General features: G+C 43.6%; 1 protein-coding gene across 2 annotated transcripts in view; it reads right to left on the bottom strand.

The window, feature by feature from the left end:
* Positions 1 to 20,120, bottom strand: part of HYDIN (HYDIN axonemal central pair apparatus protein) — a 354,255-nt gene that overhangs the window by 91,800 nt on the left and 242,335 nt on the right. Inside the window, exons 37-41 of one of the 2 annotated variants that reach the window (XM_060129934.1) lie at positions 19,397 to 19,565; positions 16,440 to 16,619; positions 15,795 to 15,968; positions 12,729 to 12,899; positions 9,071 to 9,315 (exon numbers count right to left, since the gene is read on the bottom strand). In XM_060129934.1, coding sequence (XP_059985917.1) covers positions 9,071 to 9,315; positions 12,729 to 12,899; positions 15,795 to 15,968; positions 16,440 to 16,619; positions 19,397 to 19,565 — 939 coding nt within the window. The remainder of the gene's footprint in view (positions 1 to 9,070; positions 9,316 to 12,728; positions 12,900 to 15,794; positions 15,969 to 16,439; positions 16,620 to 19,396; positions 19,566 to 20,120) is intronic. The other variant, XM_060129933.1, reaches the window with a different exon arrangement.

The raw sequence follows: 20,120 nt of genomic DNA, 5'->3' as shown, positions 1-20,120 counted from the left end.
GAATAGCTATGGAGAGGAGCTGAGAGATGAGGTAATACCTGTAGGGGGATCTGGGGCTGTGGGAAAGTATTTTAAAGTTGGGAGGTAATGCAGCATGCATAGATGATGACAGGAAGGATTCAACAGACAGGGGAGATAAACAAATGAGAGAGAGGACACAACTGCAGGGATTGAGCCCTTGAATGAGAGAGAAGGGGTGGAGTCCAGTGCTCATGTGTAGGGGTAGGATTTGGATGAGAGCAGGGGCAGGCTTTGGATGAGAGCAGGGGCGGTTACTCTGGGGCAGGGAAGGCATAGCACCAGGTGAGAATGAAGGTTGGCTGGTAGGTTTGGTGGTTGGAGGATAAGGTGGTTGTCTTCTGGTTGTTGCTGTGCCCTCCATGAGGCCAGAAGAGAGATCAGTAGCTGAGAATGAGAAAGAGGAAAGTGTCTCAGAGGTTTGGAGAGGGGTAATGGCAATAAAACAGCTATCTTGAAGAGATGGAGGGCAAATATACTAGGGCAGATCTGAGAGTCCACTTGAGATTTGTGGTCTTAAATTTATTTATTTATTTAATTTTTAATTTTATTTTTTTATACAGCAGGTTCTTATTAGTCACCAATTTTACACACATCAGTGTATACATGTCAATCCCAATCGCCCAGTTCATCACACCACCACCACCAACCCCCCTGCCGCTTTCCACCCTGGATGTCCATACGTTTGTTCTCTACATCTGTGTCTCTATTTCTGTCCTGCAAACCGGTTCATCTGTACCATTTTCTAGGTTCCACATATATGCGTTAATATACGATATTTTTTTTTCTCTTTCTGACTTACTTCACTCTGTATGACAGTCTCTAGATCCATCCACGTCTCAACAAATGACCTAATTTCGTTCCTTTTTATGGCTGAGTAATATTCCACTGTATATATGTACCACATCTTCTTTATCCATTCCTCTGTAGATGGGCATTCAGGTTGCTTCCATGACCTGGCTACTGTAAATAGTGCTGCAATGAACACTGGGGTGCATGTGTCTTTTTGAATTATGGTTTTCTCTGGGTATATATGCCCAGTAGTGGGATTGCTGGATCATATGGTAGCTCTATTTTTAGTTTTTTAAGGAACCTCCATGCTGTTCTCCATAGTGGCAGAATCAATTGACATTTCAACCAACAGGGCAAGAAGGTTCCCTTTTCTCCACACCCTCTCCAGCATTTGTTGTTTGTAGATTTCCTGATGATGCCCATTCTAACTGGTGTGAGGTGATACCTCATTGTAGTTTTGATTTGCATTTCTCTAACAATTAGTGATGTTGAGCAGCTTTTTATGTGCTTCTTGGCCATCTGTATGTCTTCTTTGGAGAAATCTCTATTTAGGTCTTCTGCCCATTTTTGGATTGGGTTGTTTGTTTTATTAATATTGAGCTGCATGAGCTGTTTCTATATTTTGGAGATTAATCCTTTGTCCGTTGATTCGTTTCCAAATATTTTCTCCCATTCTGAGGGCTGTCTTTTCGTCTTGTTTATGGCTTCCTTTGCTGTGCAAAAGCTTTGAAGTTTCATTAGGTCTCATTTGTTTATTTTTGTTTTTATTTCCATTACTCTAGGAGGTGGGTCAAAAAAGATATTGCTGTGATTTATGTCAAAGAGTTTTCTTCCTATGTTTTCCTCTAAGAGTTTTATGGTGTCCAGTCTTACACTTAGGTCTCTAATCCATTTTGAGTTTATTTTTGTGTATGGTGTTAGGGAGTGTTCTAATTTCATTCTTTTACATGTAGCTGTCCAGTTTTCCCAGCATCACTTATGGAAGAGACTGTCTTTTCTACATTGTATATCCTTGCTTCCTTTGTCATAGGTTAGTTGACCATAGCTGCGTGGGTCTATCTCTGGGCTTTCTATGCTGTTCCATTGATCTATGTCTCTATTTTTGTGCCAGTACCATATTGTCTTGATTACTGTAGCTTTGTAGTATAGTCTGAAGTCAGGGAGTCTGATTCCTCCAGCTCCGTTTTTTTCCCTCAAGATTGCTTTGGCTATTCGGGGTCTTTTGTGTCTCCATACAAATTTTAAGATTTTTTGTTCTAGTTCCGCAAAAAAATGTCATTGGTAATTTCATAGGGATTGCATTGAATCTGTAGATTGCTTTGGGTAGTATAGTCATTTTCACAATATTGATTCTTCCAATCCAAGAACATGGTATATCTCTCCATCTGTTGGTATCATCTTTAATTTCTTTCATCAGTGTCGTATAGTTTTCTGCATACAGGTCTTTTGTCTCCCTAGGTAGATTTATTCCTAGGTATTTTATTCTTTTTATTGCAATGGTAAATGGGAGTGTTTCCTTAATTTCTCTTTCAGACTTTTCATCATTAGTGTATAGGAATGCAAGAGATTTCTCTGCATTAATTTTGTATCCTGCAACTTTACCAAATTCATTGATTAGCGCTAGTAGTTTTCTGGTGGCATCTTTAGGATTCTCTATGTATAGTATCATGTCATCTGCAGACAGTGACAGTTTTACTTCTTCTTTTACAATTTGTATTCCTTTTATTTCTTTTTCTCCTCTGATTGCCGTGGCTAGGACTTCCAAAACTATGTTGAATAATAGTGGCGAGAGTGGACAACCTTGTCTTTTTCCTCATCTTAGAGGAAATGCTCTCAGTTTTTCACGTTTGAGAATGATGTTTGCTGTGGGTTGCTCGGATTTGGCCTTTATTATGTTGAAGTAGGTTCCCTCTATGCCCACTTTCTGGAGAGTTTTTATCATAAATGGGGGTTGAATTTTGTCAAAAGCTTTTTCTGCATCTATTGAGATGATCATATGGTTTTTATTCTTCAATTTGTTAATATGGTGTATCACGTTGATTGATTTGCGTATATTGAAGAATCCTTGCATCCCTGGGATAAATCCCACTTGATCGTGGTGTATGATCCTTTTAATGTGTTGTTGAATTCTGTTTGCTAGTATTTTGCTGAGGATTTTTGGGTCTATATTCATCAGTGATATTGGTCTGTAATTTTCTTTTTTTGTAGTATCTTTGTGTGGTTTTGGTATCAGGGTGATGGTGGCCTCATAGAATGAGTTTGGGAGTGTTCCTTCCTCTGCAATTTTTGGGAAGAGTTTGAGAAGGATGGGTGTTAGCTCTTCTGTAAATGTTTGATAGAATTCACCTGTGAAGCCATCTGGTCCTGGACTTTTGTTTGTTGGAAGATTTTTAATCCAGTTTCAATTTCATTACTTGTGATTGGTCTGTTCATATTTTCTTTTTCTTCATGGTTCAGTCTCGGAAGGTTATACCTTTCTAAGAATTTGTCCATTTCTTCCAGATTGTCCATTTTATTGGCATAGAGTTGCTTGTAGTAGTCTCTTAGGATGCTTTGTATTTCTGCAGTGTCTGTTGTAACTTCTCCTTTTTCATTTCTAATTTTATTGATTTGAGTCCTCTCCCTCTTTTTCTTGATGAGTCTGGATAATGGTTTATCAATTTTGTTTATCTTCTCAAAGAACCAGCTTTTAGTTTTATTGATCTTTGTTATTGTTTTCTTTGTCTCTATTTCATTTACTTCTGATCTGATCTTTATGATTTCTTTCCTTCTGCTTACTTTGGGTTTTGTTTGTTCTTCTTTCTCTAGTTCCTTTAGGTGTAAGGTTAGATTGTTTGAGATTTTTCTTGTTTCTTGACGTAGGCTTGTATAGCCATAAACTTCCTTCTTAGAACTGCTTTTGCTGCATCCAATAGCTTTTGGGTCATCATGTTTTCATTGTCACTTGTCTCTAGGTATTTTTTGATTTCCTCTTTGATTTCTTCAGTGGTCTCTTGGTTATTTAGTAGTGTATTGTTTAGCTTCCATGTGTTTGGTTTTTTTACGTTTTTTTCCTTGTAATTCATTTCTAATCTCATAGCGCTGTGGTCAGAAAAGATGCTTGATATGATTTCAATTTTCTTAAATTTACTGAGGCTTGATTTGTGACCCAAGATGTGATCTATCTTGGAGAATGTTCCATGCACACTTGAGAAGAAAGTGTAATCTGCTGTTTTTGGATTGAATTCCTATAAATATCAATTAAATCTATCTGGTCTATTGTGTCATTTAAAGCTTCTGTTTCCTTATTTATTTTCATTTTGGATGATCTGTCCATTAGTGTAAGTGAGGTGTTAAAGTCCCCCATTATTATTGTGTTACTGTTGACTACCTCTTTTATAGCTGTTAGCAGTTGCCTTATGTATTGAGATGCTCCTATGTTGGGTGCATATATATTTATAATTGTTATATCTTCTTCTTGGATTGATCCCTTGATCATTATGTAGTGTCCTTCCTTGTGTCTTGTAACATTCTTTATTTTAAAGTCTATTTTGTCTGATATGAGTATTGCTACTCCAGCTTTCTTTTGATTTCCATTTGCATGGAATATCTTTTTCCACCCCCTCACTTTCAGTCTGTATGTGTCTCTAGGTCTGAAGTGGGTCTCTTGTAGACAGCATATATATATGGGTCTTGTTTTTGTATCCATTCAGCAAGCCCATGTCTTTTGGTTGGAGCATTTAATCCATTCATGTTTAAGGTGATTATCAATATGTATGCTCCTATTACCATTTTCTTAATTGTTTTGGGTTTGTTTTTGTACGTCCTTTTCTTCTCTTGTGTTTCCCACTTAGAGAAGTTCCTTTACCATTTGTTGTAGAGCTGGTTTGGTGGTGCTGAATTCTCTTAGCTTTTGCTTGTTTGTAAAGATTTTCATTTCTCCATCGATTCTGAATGAGATCCTTGCCAGGTAGAGGAATCTTGGTCATAGGTTCTTCCCTTTCATCACTTTAAGTATATCATGCCCTCCTTTCTGGTTTATAGAGTTTCTGCTGAGAAATCAGCTGTTAACCTTACAGGAGTTTCCTTGTATGTTATTTTTCATTTTTCCCTTGCTGCTTTCAATAATTTTTCTTTGTCTTTAATTTTTGCCAGTTTGATTACTATGTGTCTCAGCGTGTTTCTCCTTGGGTTTATCCTGTGTGGGACTCTGCGCTTCCTGGACTTGGTGGCTATTTCCTTTACCATGTTAGGGAAGTTTTCGACTATAATCTCTTCACATATTTTCTCTGGTCCTTTCTCTCTCTCTTGTCCTTCTGGGACCCCTATAATGCGAATGTTGTTGCACTTAATGTTGTCCCAGAGGTCTCTTAGGCTGTCTTCACTTCTTTTCATTCTTTTTTCTTTATTCTGTTCTGCAGCAGTGAATTCCACCATTGTGTCTTCCAGGTCACTTATCCGTTCTTCCGCCTCAGTTATTCTGCTATTGATTCCTTCTAGTGTATTTTTCATTTCAGTTATTGTATTGTTCATCTCTTTTTGTTTGTTCTTTAATTCTTCTAGGTCTTTGTTAAACATTTCTTACATCTTCTCGATCTTTGCCTCCATTCTTTTTCCGAGGTCCTGGATCATCTTCACTATCATTATTCTGAATTCTTTTTCTGGAAGGTTGCCTATCTCCACTTCATTTAGTTGTTTTTCTGGCGTTTTATCTTGTTCCTTCATCTGGTACATAGCCCTCTGCCTTTTCATCTTGTCTATCATTCTGTGAATGTGGTTTTTGTTCCATAGGCTACAGGATTGTAGTTTTTCTTGCTTCTGCTGTCTGCCCTCTGGTGGATGAGGCTATCGAAGAGGCTTATGCACGTTTCCTGATGGGAGGGACTGGCGGTGGGTAGAGCTGACTGTTGCTCTGGTGGGCGGAGCTCAGTAAAACTTTAATCCACTTGTCTACTGATGGGTGGGGCTGGGTTCCCTCCCTGTTGGTTGTTTGGCCTGAAGTGAGCCAACACTGGAGCCTACCCAGGCTCTTTGGTGGGGCTAATGGCGGACTCTGGGAGGGCTCGCGCCAAGCAGTACTTCCCAGAACTTCTGCTGCCAGTGTCCTTGTCCTCATTGTGAACCACATCTAGCCCCTGCCTCTGCAGGAGACCCTCCAACACCAGCAGGTAGGTCTGGTTCAGTCTCCCCTGGGGTCACTGCTCCTTCCCCTGGGTCCTGATGCGCACACTACTTTGTGGGTGCCCACCAAGGGTGGAGTCTCTGTTTCCCCCAGTTCTGTCGAAGTCCTGCAATCAAATCCCAGTGGCCTTCAAATTCTGATTCTCTAGGAAGTCTTCCTCCCGTTGCCGGACCCTCAGGTTGGGAAGCCTGATGTGGGGCTCAGAACCTTCACTCCAGTGTGTGGACTTCTGTGGTATAAGTGTTCTCCAATCTGTGAGTTACCCACCCAGCAGTTATGTGATTTGATTTTACTGTGATTGTGCCCCTCCTACTGTCTCATTGTGGCTTCTTTGTCTTTGGATGTGGGGTATCATTTTGGTGAGTTCCAGTGTCCTCCTGTCGATGACTGTCCAGCAGCTAGTTGTGATTCTGGTGTTCTCGCAAGAGGGAGTGAGAGCATGTCCTTCTACTCCACCATCTTGGTTCCAATCCCTGTGGTCTTAAATTTAAATTAAGACCATTCAGGAAAGATGACAGTTTTTTCTAGCTACGTTCAACTGCCCTACATGGAGGAGGTGGAGAATTGAGAGTACGATGAAGGGGAAGGGGAAAGGGAGCACCTATAGTGATGGACCGTGAATCCAAACTGAGTAAGAAAGGAAATGAAGGGGTCGGTAGGCAGTGAAGATGTGAACTGGAGGTTTCATTGGGACCCATTATTTACCAGAATAGGTCATCTGGAAAGTTAGAAGATGGTTGTCAAAAAGTAGGATGTGTGATGTAGAGATCACAAGTCTACAGGCCACAGTGAATAAGGTCTAGAATATGACCACGGTAGTGAGTAGATGAGGAGGCCGTGGAATTGAAGAGTCAGGGTGTTGGATTAAATATTCAAAAGATTAGGATTTCAAACTGGTGAATGACCTTATATTACAGGTCATTTCTTCATCATGTGACATAGTACACATTTCTTCCCATTTGCACCATGACTAAAATTTCCATCATTGAAGAGTTCATGCTTTAGGAGAGCTTCAAGAAAACCAAACAGCCATCTCTAGGAAAAGCACTCTGACAAGGCAACAGCTGTCCAAACCACTTGATCCTGTAACACTGGAGCAATGCTGGCAGACACATGTGCAGTGCGGGTGGGGGAAGGTCTTTGAACTCTGATTTCTACTGTGATATTGAACAGGTTTTAAGTTGCTATTTAGATAGTAGTCAGAATTGGGATTTTCTGCTGCCTTTGATATGTTCTAAAAAGCTTCACTTTACTATCCAGATTGGCAGAAACAAACCAAAGAAAATCATTTCCCATGATACCGTATTTAATAGAAATATATGGGTTCAGTTCATCCATAAACATCTAAGTAAAGAATATTCTATTAGATCTTGGAGAAGAGGATTAAAAGGATGATGCTCCAAAAGAAACTGAGTCAACGGTTTCAGTTTTCAAGGTGCTAGAAGAACATGCAACTGAAGTGAAGATCATGTGACATCATCTGGCATAAATCCCACCCCATGGATGCCCCATCCAACCAGCATACCTCCTCTTACATGAAGACCTTCACCTCCACTCTGTCCACATGCCCCATCCAGTGCTCTACTTGCCCCACCAACCCGCCATTGACCTGCCCCACCAACACGTGTGATTCTCCTCTCCTCTGCTCCATTCACCTCAGCAACCTTCTCTGAAATGTCTACCTCTCCCATTCCCCCTATACAGCACTCTCAGACTGAAGCAAGACCCACAGACCCTTTTACTCTTCCTATTTCTCCCATTCTATTGTCCTTCTTTTAATTCCTTCTCTACCTAGGCCAGATTTCCTATACTGATGCGACTCTCAACTCCCTTGACGCTTGTTCCGAGCACACCCCCACACCTGCAATGATGACATCTTCTCTCTCTGCCTCTGAATAAGGGCTGCCAGGGGCTGCTTAGGGAAATCTTACAAGCGTGAAGTTATGGCTTCACATCTTGCCTGGGCCATCAGCACTCTCAACTATCTTTTCTTTTGTCCACCACCAATTTCTGGTTCTGTCTTTACAGTGGACACATCAGTGCTTTCTTTATCATTCTTCTCAAGCATGCTATGCAACCCAACTTCCTCAACACTGCCCACAAAGACCATGCATCCTGCACACATCTTAGGGCCATTCAGCAAGACCTTCTCCAACCTCCATTTTCCACCCTGGTACCCCTACAAGTAGCTGTATCTACTTTCACCTTTATTGACTCTAGAGGAAGATGGCTCTCAACTTCCTCAACTATGCTTAATCCTGCCCTCCCTGTTTCTTCCTGAAATCTCATTCCCTCTTGGGTAGATCATCACCTTATACTTCTCCAGGAGCTATCTTAATAGACCTCGTTGTGCCTCCACCTCCTTTCAGAGAAAGAACTCACTGACTCTGGGTTTGCTCCTCTAATGACTACTTGATCTTTTTTCCCTTTTCTTCAAATATCTTAGAAGCCTATACTCATTTGACTCGGCTTTCCCACTCACAACTCATTACCCACCTGTCTCTCACTGTGCCACCCACTGTCTCTGACTTCAGCACCTGCTATTCATCTCACCTGCTGAGATTGTTTTTGAAGTCCCTCGGCATGTGACTCAAACTCTCTGGCTTCTTTATGACTTTCCAAGACTCCCCTGCTGCTCTCCCACAACTTATATTCATGGTTCCATCCTTCACATGCCTTTAGTAGTAGTTTGAGCCATATGAAATTGCTGCAATAGAGTTCCCGAGTGGTTGAATACTGGCAGTTTCATATGGTTCAACCTAATTCTTTTTACACACCTCTTTTGTCACCAATCTCTTTTTATTGCATATATTTGAATGTGTGGTTATCACCCTTATCAGACTCTTAGTTCAGCTTGAGTGAAAGAATTTTGCTTTATTTATCTTCACTTTGCCAGCACCCAACCAAATGCCTATAACGTTAAAGGTACTTGGTTCACACCTGCTAGATGAACACTCCTTTCAGGAGTGGTACAGGGACAGTACTCAGGCCTTCCTGGCAAGGGCACCTGTAAGAATGAAGTTGTGCTAACCTGGATGCAAGATGCCGAGGAAGAGGAGAAAAAAGAGAAGAGGGGGAGCGGGAAGGAAAAATCCCAACCTTCCTCCCGGGAGCCCTGATTTGTACCTGTGGTGTTTCGGACGAGGGCTGGTGATGCTGCTTCTGAGACACAGAGCTGTGGCTGTCTGCTTTGCCTTTGGTGAGGAGCACACTCCCACGCACAGGCTTGGCAGGTTTAATTTCGGGAGTTACCAGAGTGGATTCTGAAGTTAACTTCCCCAGGGTCTCACTGCTCAGTCGCATCTGTCCCACGGCATTTTGGCTCAAAGCAGCAGCCTCCTGGGCTACACAGAGAGAGAGGGTTTATATTAAAAGTCACCTTAGGGGACTTCCCTGGTGGCGCAGTGGTTGAGAGTCTGCCTGCTAATGCAGGGGACACGGGTTCGAGCCCTGGTCTGGGAGGATCCCACATGCCACGGAGCAACTAGGCCCGTGAGCCACAACTACTGAGCCTGCACATCTGGAGCCTGTGCTCCGCAACAAGAGAGGCCGCGATAGTGAGAGGCCTGCACACTGCGATGAAGAGTGGCCCCCGCTTGCCGCAACTAGAGAAAGCCCTAACACAGAAACAAAGACCCAACACAGCAAAAATAAATAAATAAATTTTTTAAAAAAAGTCACCTTAGGATAATAAGGAAATAATAGCAAGGATGGCAAGTTGAAACGTAGTGTGATTCTTTTGAAGACTACAAAGCCATCTCCACCTGCAGCTGGCTTAGCAGGGCTGAGAGAAGAGGCTCCACCCACTGAGGACAGATGATGATGACGGTTGTGTGCAGAGCCTGGCCTGGTGCCCCGGGCTCTTCACTGCTCATCTTCCCAGGGGATCCCACGATACTCTCCCCCACTTTCTCTTCCAACCCAGAGGGTAATCATCTCTGAAACTGCTGGTACACTACAGTCCTGACTGCCCTGGAAACCTACCACAATGATTACTGTGTTGTTTTACAGTCTTTTTTCTTACTACATCTTCAAAACCCAGCATGTATTGTATACTGAGAGCACATCTCAGTTTGGACTAGGCACATTTCAAGGGGCCGGTGGGTCCTGCGTGGGACAGACAGGTTTAGACTGGTCACTTCCACTTCAGTACAGCCTGCTGACTCCACAGCAAACAGCAAATGCAGGTCTGGGTTTAACCCCATCACTGAGAGGGTTTTCTCCAAAGTCACCAGTGACCTCCGAACTGTGAACTACAGCGGCCCTCTTCTCAGGGCTCATTCTATCTGAACCTTCAGCCACCTCTGATTATATTCACTTACTGATTTCACACATTTTTACAAATCTTTACTCTGTGTCTACTATGTGCCAAGCACTAGTCTAGATGCCGGGAATACATTAGTGATGAAAACTAACACAAATCTCTGCCCTCTGAAGCTCACATTCTTGGCCGGGGCGGGGGTGGCGTGGAGGAGGCAGACAATAAAATAAGTAAATAAAATAAATAGTCTGTTAACTAGGGGTAAGGGCTATGAGGAAAATAAAGCGGGAAGGGTCTCCCAGACTCCAACCAGGGCTCCGCAGAGATGCGAAAGTCCTTCTGGCCCCGTCCCGCCTGTAGCTCTCCTTACTGCCCACCCTTCTGACCCTCACTCTGCCTTCTCCGCCTCCCCTGGCTTCTCCCCCTGCCCCCACCTCCTCCTAAAATGTGAAGTGTTCCCCAAGCTCCCATCCTGCCCTATCCATCCCTCTCCTCTCTTTCTGGAACTTTCTGGGCTGATTTCCTCTACTCCAGCGGCTGCACCCCTCACCTTGTTGAGGAAGTCTCCCCCAGTTATTAAGCCTTTAGCTTGACATTACTTTCTCAGGGAGCTCAAATTCATGATTTGTCACGAGATGTCAACACAGCTCCAAAGACTTCTGTGAAATGCAGTTTATTTGACAGAAAAGGAAACAAAAAATCTAAGAGAACTGGAATTGTGATGCAGCCTGGGGTTCCCACTAAGTGGTATCAGAATATGCCACCCCAAAATATGACTACAGGAGTTCAGGATATGCCACCTTAAAATATGCTGCGTTGGCATATTGATTATTTTGAGCTGTAGGCACCTGAAACACAGTAAATGCAGGGAGTGGCTTTCCTTGACCTCCCCTTATTTGCTCAAAGACAGAACCTCCAAAAGAAGCTCCACTGTCACAAGTCCCCTTCCAGAGAGTTTCATCAACTAGGGAGATGGACTCTTATCACAGGAGAGGAGACTCAAGTCCATACCACACCCAGAAAGACTTTATCACAAACAGCCACACCTCCCATCCATTCTTGTAAGGGTCCCTCATCTTTCCTAAAAACCATCTTCCCTCCCCTAAGAGGACTACATCCCCCTTCCCTTTCCCTATTAAGGTGGCATCTACTTCTGAATTCTAAAGCCATCCATTTTCCCCTGAGTATCTCCCACGGTACATGAAGTATACATGTTAATAAACTTGTTTGTTTTTCTCTTGTTAATCTGTCTTTTATTGCAGGGGGGCTCAGTCAAGAACTCAGAAGAGTAGAGAGAAAATTATTCTTTCTCCCCTAGACCACTAAAGAGCTGTTTCTCTTATCTTCCCAGCAAAGAATCTTCCATTTCTCTAAGCATCCCATGCAGAGGTATCAAGGGGAGGGGACACGCCTGAAAGCCCCAGCCAGTTTTATCATCTAGCAGGCATGGGACACTATCAGGAATGACGGCATGCTGTTCTAAGTATTTATATAAAAAAGATTCTACTCTGAGCATGTATTCTCATTATATTTGATAGATTTTCCCACTGAGCAGCCACCCTCCTGCCCTGTATGTCTTTAGAGAATCCGGGAGAGCCAGGATTCTTAACCTCTGGTAGGTAAGGCCTCACTACTATGGGGTTTAAAAACTCAATTAATTTTCCTTTCCAGTAAACTTTCTCCTCCTCCCATGTTCCCTGTCTTGGTAAATGACATTGCTCTCTTCCTGGTTTCTGTGACCAGAAATCTTGGTGTGAACATCATCTTGAATGCCTCCCCCTCCTTCAATTCCCTGCCATGCATGCGGCTATCAGGTCAGCCAGCCCAGCCCCACTCATATTCAGCTTCACCTCTCTTCCATTACAAGACATCACTAGAGCTCCTTTCCTACTGCAACTTTCGGACCATTTCTCCCATAGGGTGAAAACTGCCCAACTCCTCTTTTCCTTCAAAATAAAATTGAAATTCCTAATCTTGGCATTAAATTCAACTATGATTGGCCTTAACCTGCCTTCCCACCTTTAATTTACTGTCAGCTTCCCTGCTTTCTTGGCCTGGAATATCCTTATCTTCATCTTTGCCTGTCAACATTCTCCTCCTCCTTCAAAGCCCACTTCCATGAAAACTTCCCCAAATCATGCTTGTTGGAACCCAACTATCCCAAAGTTGGTCTTTCACAGAAGCTGGTAGTTCTGTTACATTATTTTCCTCTGCCCTGAATGAGCACATGTCTGCTCCCCTCCAGGGGTCACTCCCAAAGGTGTGGGCCACATCTCTTCCATCGCCCTGCTCCCTGCAGTGCCAAGTGCATTGGGCAGTCAGGAGAGCCACAGGTGTCTGGTGGAGAGAATTCTCTGGGATGCTAACTGGCAGCATGTTATAAGTCAGCCTTCAATGGGGCTGTGGAGAAAAGCTCGGTGGGGGAAACTGAGAAGGTGCATTACCAGTGGGGTAAGGGCCACTTGGCCACAAAGAGTCAGGGGAAATGGCTCTCACCATACTCCTCTTCCTTCATGGACTGCTCTAGGGCGGCCCTGATGCAGAGCTCACGGGCCCGGATCCCTGCGACGTTGCTGCCATCGGAGATGGCTTGCAGCACAATGGAGTCGAAGTTCAGGCAGGCTGCGCTGTAGTACCTGGCCATGCTGACTGCAGTGGCTGACTTTCCTGTTAAAAAAGGTCAGGAGGTTGAATTTCACAGCTCTCATTTCCTCAGTGTCCTAGACAGAAGAAGCTTCTATAACAGAGGCTACTGGAAAGTCATCTCTCCAAGGTCTCTGCCTCTAAGTCTCTCGTGTGGCCAGAGGTGGCAGCAGAAAAGAGAGGCAAGACCTGAGCCAGGAGTTAGGACCGTGGATTCTGGTCCTAATTCTACCCCTGATGAGCTCTGTGCTATGGCAACCCACGTCCCCTCTGGATTTTCTCCTCGGCTTAAAAAGTGATTCTATCAGATGAGCTTTAAAAATTTTGTAGCTCTTACTGTCTCTGATTCTAATGGGAAGAGACTTTTTTGGTTTAAAGAATAACTTGTGTTGATTTTTTTTCTCATTCAAAATACCTGCTTATTAAAAAGAAAGCAGAAAATTCAGAAATAACAGCAGGGATAAAAGAAATTTGATCTTCCAGAGAGACTACAGTTAGCATATGGCTGCCCAGTATGCATATGTAACTATTTTATTCGTATTTCTTATTAAAAAAGAATGGGTTATGTGGTAGGTTGAATAATGCCTCCCCCACTCAGATGTCCACATTCCAATCCCTGGAACCTGTGAATATGTTACCTTATATGTTAAAGGGACTTCGCAGGTATGATTAAGAATCTTGATGTTGGAGATTGCCCTGGAGTATCTGGGTGGGCCCAATGTAATAACAAGGGTCCTTATAAGAGAAGCAGGATGCTCAGAGTAAGAACAGGTGATGCGATGAGGAAAGCAAAGAGAGAGACAGACAGAGAGTGAGAGAGAGAGAGACGAGACAGATAGACAGACAGACTACAAGATGTTATGATGCTGGTTCTGAAGATGGAGGAAGGGGCCATGACCCAGGGAATGCAGATAATGTTTCTAGAAGCAAGAAAAGGCAAGGAAATGGATTCTTCGCTATAGCCCTGAGAAAGGATGAAGCCCTGTTGACCCATTTTAGACTTCTGACCTCCAGAATTCTAAGAAAGTAAATTTGCATTTTTTTAAGTCACTAAATTTGTAGTTATTTGTTACAGTAGCAATAGGATATTAATACAGATAACAAATTGTAAGCATGGCATTTTTTTCCTCACTTAAAACGATATATATCATGAGCATTTTTCTATTCATTCAATACACTTCTATGGTACTTTTTTTATTGTGATAGTATACATACAAAATTTACCATTTTAACTGTTTTTAAGTGTACAGCTCAGCTGCTAAGGATATTCACATTGTTGTGCAACCATCACCACCATCCATCTCCAGCATGTTTTCATCTTCCCAAGTGGAAACTCTTTACCCAGTAAACAATAACCTCTCATTCCTCCCTTTTCTCAGCCCCTGGAAACCACCATTCTACTTCATGTCTCTATGAATATGACTACTCTAGGTACCTTATGTAAATGGAATCATACAGTAGTTGTTCTTTTATGTCTAGCTTATTTCACTTAGCATAATGTCTTCAAGGTTCATCTATGTTGTAGCATGTGTGAGGATTTCCTTCCTTTTGTAGGTGAAAAATATCCCATTATACCACATTTAGTTTATCCACTCATCCATCAATGGATACTTGGGCTGTTTCTACCTTTTCGTTATTGTGAATAATGCTGCTATGAAAATGGGTGTACAAGACACTGTTTATAATGGCGATATAATTCACTGCGTGAATATACTATGGCTTAATTAACTAGTCCCGCATATTGAATGCTTCAAGTGCTCCCAGATTCTTAGTATGGTCACCAATGCTGCAGTGAACACTCATGCAGTTAATCTTTGTCGACGTGATTATTTTCCTAAGATAAATTTTTAGAAGTAATACTGCCAAGCCAAAGAGTTTGCACATATTCTTCCCCTCTCTCTCTCTTTTTTAAAAATATTGACATATGTCATGAATTTTTAAATTTATTTATTTATGGCTGTGTTGGGTCTTCATTTCTGTGCCAGGGCTTTCTCTAGTTGTGGCAAGTGGGGGCCACTCTTCATCGCGGTGTGCAGGCCTCTCACTATCGCGGCCTCTCTTGTTGCGGAGCACAGGCTCCAGACGCGCAAGCTCAGTAACTGTATGCGCAGGCTCAGTAATTGTGGCTCACGGGCCCAGTTGCTCCACGGCATGTGGGATCTTCCCAGACCAGGGCTCGAACCCATGTCCCCTGCATTGGCAGGCAGATTCTCAACCACTGTGCCACCAGGGAAGCCCCCCCTTCTCTTTTTAAATAACTTAATGTCTTGGATTTTTCTTTAATATCTTAATGTTATTAAATTATTGAAAGAATGCAAGCTCCAACAATTCAGAGATGTATTAATTAAGAATGAGGTGTCCCTGCTCTTTCTCTAACTCCATATCTCTGAAGTTGGCAATTTAACAATTTGGGGATAATCCTTTGGTATATAAATTTCAAACAGAAGGGTCTTTTACTGCCTCAAAAATTACACATGCAGGACTTCCCTGGTGGCGCAGTGCTTAAGAATACGCCTACCACCGCAGGGGACATGGGTTCAAGCCCTGGTCCGGGAAGATCCCACATGCCGCAGAGCAACTAAGCCCACGCGCCACAACTACTGAGCCTGCGCTCTAGAGCAATGCAAGCCACAACTACTGAGCCCACATGTCACAATTACTGAAGCCCATGCACCTGGAGCCTGCGCTCTGCAACAAGAGAAGCCACCGCAATGAGAAGCCCGTGCACCACAACAGAGAGCAGCCCCCACTCGCCGCAACTAGAGATAGCCCGCATGCAGCAACGAAGACCCAACGCAGCCAAAAATAAATAAATAAATAAATAAAATAAATAAATTAAAGAAAAGGCATCACCCAGAGGTTAAAAAAAAAAAATTACATGTGCAAACTTCACCATAAACCCCTCAGGGCTGTGCATACCTGACAAGGGCGTCCCATGGATGACGATAGCGATGCCTTTCCGGTTCTTGGCCATGCGGCCTTCTGCAGAAATGTCAATGCCCAGGTGGCGAGCAATGGCCTTGCTCACTGGGTTGTTCTCTACTTCCCCAACCTCCTCTGAAGAGTGGCTGTCAATGTTGTGAAGCTTGTCAGCTGCAAATTAAATATGCATGGGTGTGTGTGTGCATGCACATACATGCGGACACACCCAGAACTCACCTGGGTTCTGAAGGAAGTGGGGACGACTTTTTCTTAGTAAACATCCTATTTTAAAATAACAAACGTAATCTGCTGCAGATGTTGCCTCACTCCCCCTGTAGTGCACGAAAGTGCCCGTTTTGGCTAATAATCTGTCCATAGCTACTACAATTGAAAATACAGATACTCTTTGACTCTTAATCCCACTTTGGGGAATCTCTTCTCCTGAAAAATAATATTGGAAACTAGCTGAATATGCAACAGTAAGGGAAATGACTAAATAAATGATGGCATATTCATATTGTAGAATTAATATATAATAGTGCTAGAAAGATGCATTTTATGGAGAAAGGTGAAAGGCACTGAACAGCCTTCCCACTTTTGCTTAGAGAGAACAGGTACCCCAACATTAAAATGCTTGGTTACTTTGAATCATGATTTTTTCCAGGCTTTCTTCATCCTCCTCTTCATCTGGGTAGGTCTCGGACTTGACCATTGGGATATGCTGCTCTTCCAGGTAGGATGTGACAGAGATCCCTCGGCTAAGCGAGGTCCTCTTCGTGCTGTCAGAGGTTTCCTGTTCTGACAAGGGACTATCGTCCTCTTCTGCCAGGGAGCAAAGGATGGAAACACACAGGAAGAGTTGGGAGGAGGACAAGGGAGATAGGGCAGAAGAGGGAAGAGAGACAAAGAGGAGAATCACTGAACTGGTTACCATCACCCTGGACTATCTGACCCCAATAAACAAGAACTGCAGTCAGTCTGCTGTTAAATTTCTCTGCCCAGAGTGTTTTCTACATTTTAACATTAAAAAATACACACCAAAATTATACATTTGGTTTAGAAAATTTGGGAAATTCAAAAGAGCAAAAATGATAAAATTTAGCTACAGAAATAAATATAGATAGACAAAGAAATGGTGATAGAGGAACAGCAGCTTCATTTTATGATACCAGTATAGGAGAGTGGCAACCTCTCAGATTTTTTTTTTTTTTTTTTTTTTTTGGTACGCGGGCCTCTCACTGTTGCGGCCTCTCCCGTTGTGGAGCACAGGCTCCGGACGTGCAGACTCAGCGGCCATGGCTCATGGGCCCAGCCGCTCCGTGGCATGTGGGATCTTCCCGGACTGGGGCACAAACTCGTGTCCCCTGCATCGGCAGGTGGACTCTCAACCACTGCGCCACCAGGGAAGCCCCCTCTCAGATTTTTAATTTTTAATTTTTCAAAACTGAAGTTGGGATCGTACTATACACATACCAATTTGTAGCCTGCATTCCCCCTTAATTTATCATGAACATTTCTCCATGTCATTGTTGAGCACATCTACTACTTTATCTGCCCCGCACCATCGTCAATGCCCCTATTCCACAGAGTTTCAGTGGGTGCATTGGGATGTCATTGTACAAGGTGACCCAGCTCTACCCTGGAGCCAAGACACCTTCTTTGTTTAATTTTGAATTTGAGTCAGAGAGGTTGTAGCTCTCCTGGGAATGGCAACAACACGACTTGTAGCTGCTGGCCTTCCCTGGATGTGGTTTGGAAGCAGAGAAGGACGTGTACTCTGTGACAGCAGAGTAAGCAGATGCTCAGAGAGGTGCTGGTGAGAAGCAGAGGGAGCGCCTCCCTGGACTTCTACTGACCCTCAGGTCCTGGCTCTAGATCACCTTTCCATGGGCCAAATGGAAAAATGAACCCACAACCAAGGCGTGTAGGACAGGGATGAGAGCGATGGGCCCTTCTCAGCTCTCACTAAGTCCTCTTTACGTTGCAGACCCTCGTGACTCTCTGCCTCAGGCCACTAGGCAGTCCTGAGTTTAAATGTCTATCCCCCCACCCCTCCCTGACTTTGAGCTCTCAAAGGTAGGGGCTGATTTCATTGATCTTTCTTCTAGCACTTCAGCTCAGTGCTTGGAACATAGTGGGTGCTTGTTATGGGCTGAACTGGTTCCCATAAAGTTCATTTGCTGAAGTCCTAAGCACCACCCCCGTGCCACACTCCACTCCCTGCCCCAGTATCCCAGAATGTGACTATTTGAAGTTAGGGCCTTTCAAGAGGTAGTTAAGTTAAAATGAGTGTCCTAAGCCATCCACAGTCCAATATCACTGGTGTTCTTATAGGAAGAGATTAGGACACAGACACACAGAGGGAAGTCCTTGTGAACACACAGGGGGAAGACAGGCATCTACAAGCCACGGAGGGAGGTTCAGTAGAAAACAATTCCACCAACACCTTGATCTTGGATTTCTAGCCTCCAGAATTATGAGAAAATAAGTTTTGCTTGGTTAAGCCCCCCAGTCTGTGGTATTTGCAGTGGCAGTTCTAGTGAACTAATATGCTCAATAAATACAACCAGGAGACTGGGTGGACAGGCAGCCTTCTTCTCTCATCTTCTCCTTTTAGGGCAGATTAGTGTTCTCCGACTACCTTCTGTCTTGAGAGACATCAAGACAGGTCCAAGGGCAGGAGAAATGGACTTCATTCATTCATTCATTAACTCTTACAGAAACATTTATCAGGCACTATGATGTATCAGGTGCTGGTCCATGCACTGGGTGTACATTGCGGAATACATGATCACTGCCTTTATGGGGGCTTGTCTAGAGGGGAGACAAGTGTGAAGAAAATACATGTGATGACTATTATGCAGAAGAAGAGGGCAAGTAAGAACGGAGGGCAAATTTCCAGGGTGAGGGCACAGGGAAGCAGAGAAGTGAGCACCCCAACAAGCTACACGATCCCATAGGTCTCCCTGGAACCTTGATGCTCAAGTGCACACAAGGGGGGATCCTGGGTGGATGATGGATAACTCTGGGGTGCTGGGCAAGAAAGGGCAAGATCGTAAGAGCACAGTCCAGCTTTGTGATTGAGTTTTGGCCTTGAGGACCATCGAGGGTCTTTCCTCATGTGAACTCCCACCCCTACCTCTCGTAGGGCACCAATATCTACCATGCATGATGGATTACCTTGCATCACCTAGGCACAGATGTGGAGGCTGTGGAGTGGTTATTGTCGTGGACTCCAGAGTCAGAGAGACCTGGGCTTGAGTCCTGATTCTGCCACTTAAATCTGTGGACCTGGCTTCTCAGTGCTTCCTCTCTCATCTGTACGTGTGAAGCCCTCAGCACAGGGCTTGGTATCTAGCAAGTGTCCTTCTATATCTGAATTAGCTGTTGTTAAGTCTTAACTCCCCACCAGACTCTAGTGAGAGCAGAATGTGTCCCCATCTCTGCATCCCTACAATGGGGACAACAGGACCATTTTGCAAGGGTTAGAAATGAAATCCATAAGGTGCTCCGTAACTGGTTTGTCTCCCAGCAGAGATAATTCAAAGAAGCCAGGGGAGTGGCTGGAGCCATGGGCTCCAGAACTGTTGAGTTCTCACCGTTCTCCTGTGCCAGACTCTGCAGATATTTCACCTTCATCTGCTCCTCTTTTGACCTCTTCATCTCCTTAAAGTATTCATACACCTCTGGGGGCAGGTTTTCCCCCGGAAGGCGGGGAGGCAGCAGCAGGGAGTTGTAGGAATCATAGCCCTTCAGCGTTCGCAAGATCTGCTCAAGGAGAATGGGAACTGCTGTTGGTCCCACTGGAAGTTTCCTCCCCACAGTCCCAGGTGGGTCTGCCACCCATCTCATAAAAACCCTGCCCCTGACCAAGGCTGGGGTGTATACAAATACTTTCTGGATCTCAAAGGGTAGGGTCCTTTGCAGAGGTCTAAAGTGTAAGGCTGAGCCCTGGATCTGTGGGGATATCAAATTTTTATTTTGCCCCATTTGTGCCTGGGCATTTCCCATGTGGAAAAAAATTTTCCCCTTGTTTTATAAATAACATATACTGTTTTTGTTGTTGTTGTTTTCCATTGACAAAAGTACAGAACTCAATTATCCACTTTGAGTGACATGTTATTGAAAAATACTGTGGATAGCAATGTTGTCTTGGTAAGGTGGTTGTCTCATATATAGAGGATCCAGAGAAAAGTAGGCAAAATGGCTGTTTAGGTATGTGTATGGGTGTGTGTGTATATTTGAGAGAGAGACAGACAGAGAGGGATGTATATTAGGCTTGTCAGATGAAGTACAAGATGCCTAGTTAAATTTAAATTTCAG

Source organism: Lagenorhynchus albirostris, chromosome 19, assembly GCF_949774975.1.
Source record: "Lagenorhynchus albirostris chromosome 19, mLagAlb1.1, whole genome shotgun sequence".
Taxonomy (NCBI): Eukaryota; Metazoa; Chordata; class Mammalia; order Artiodactyla; family Delphinidae; genus Lagenorhynchus; species Lagenorhynchus albirostris.
This window is presented reverse-complemented; position numbering and strand designations above follow the sequence as displayed.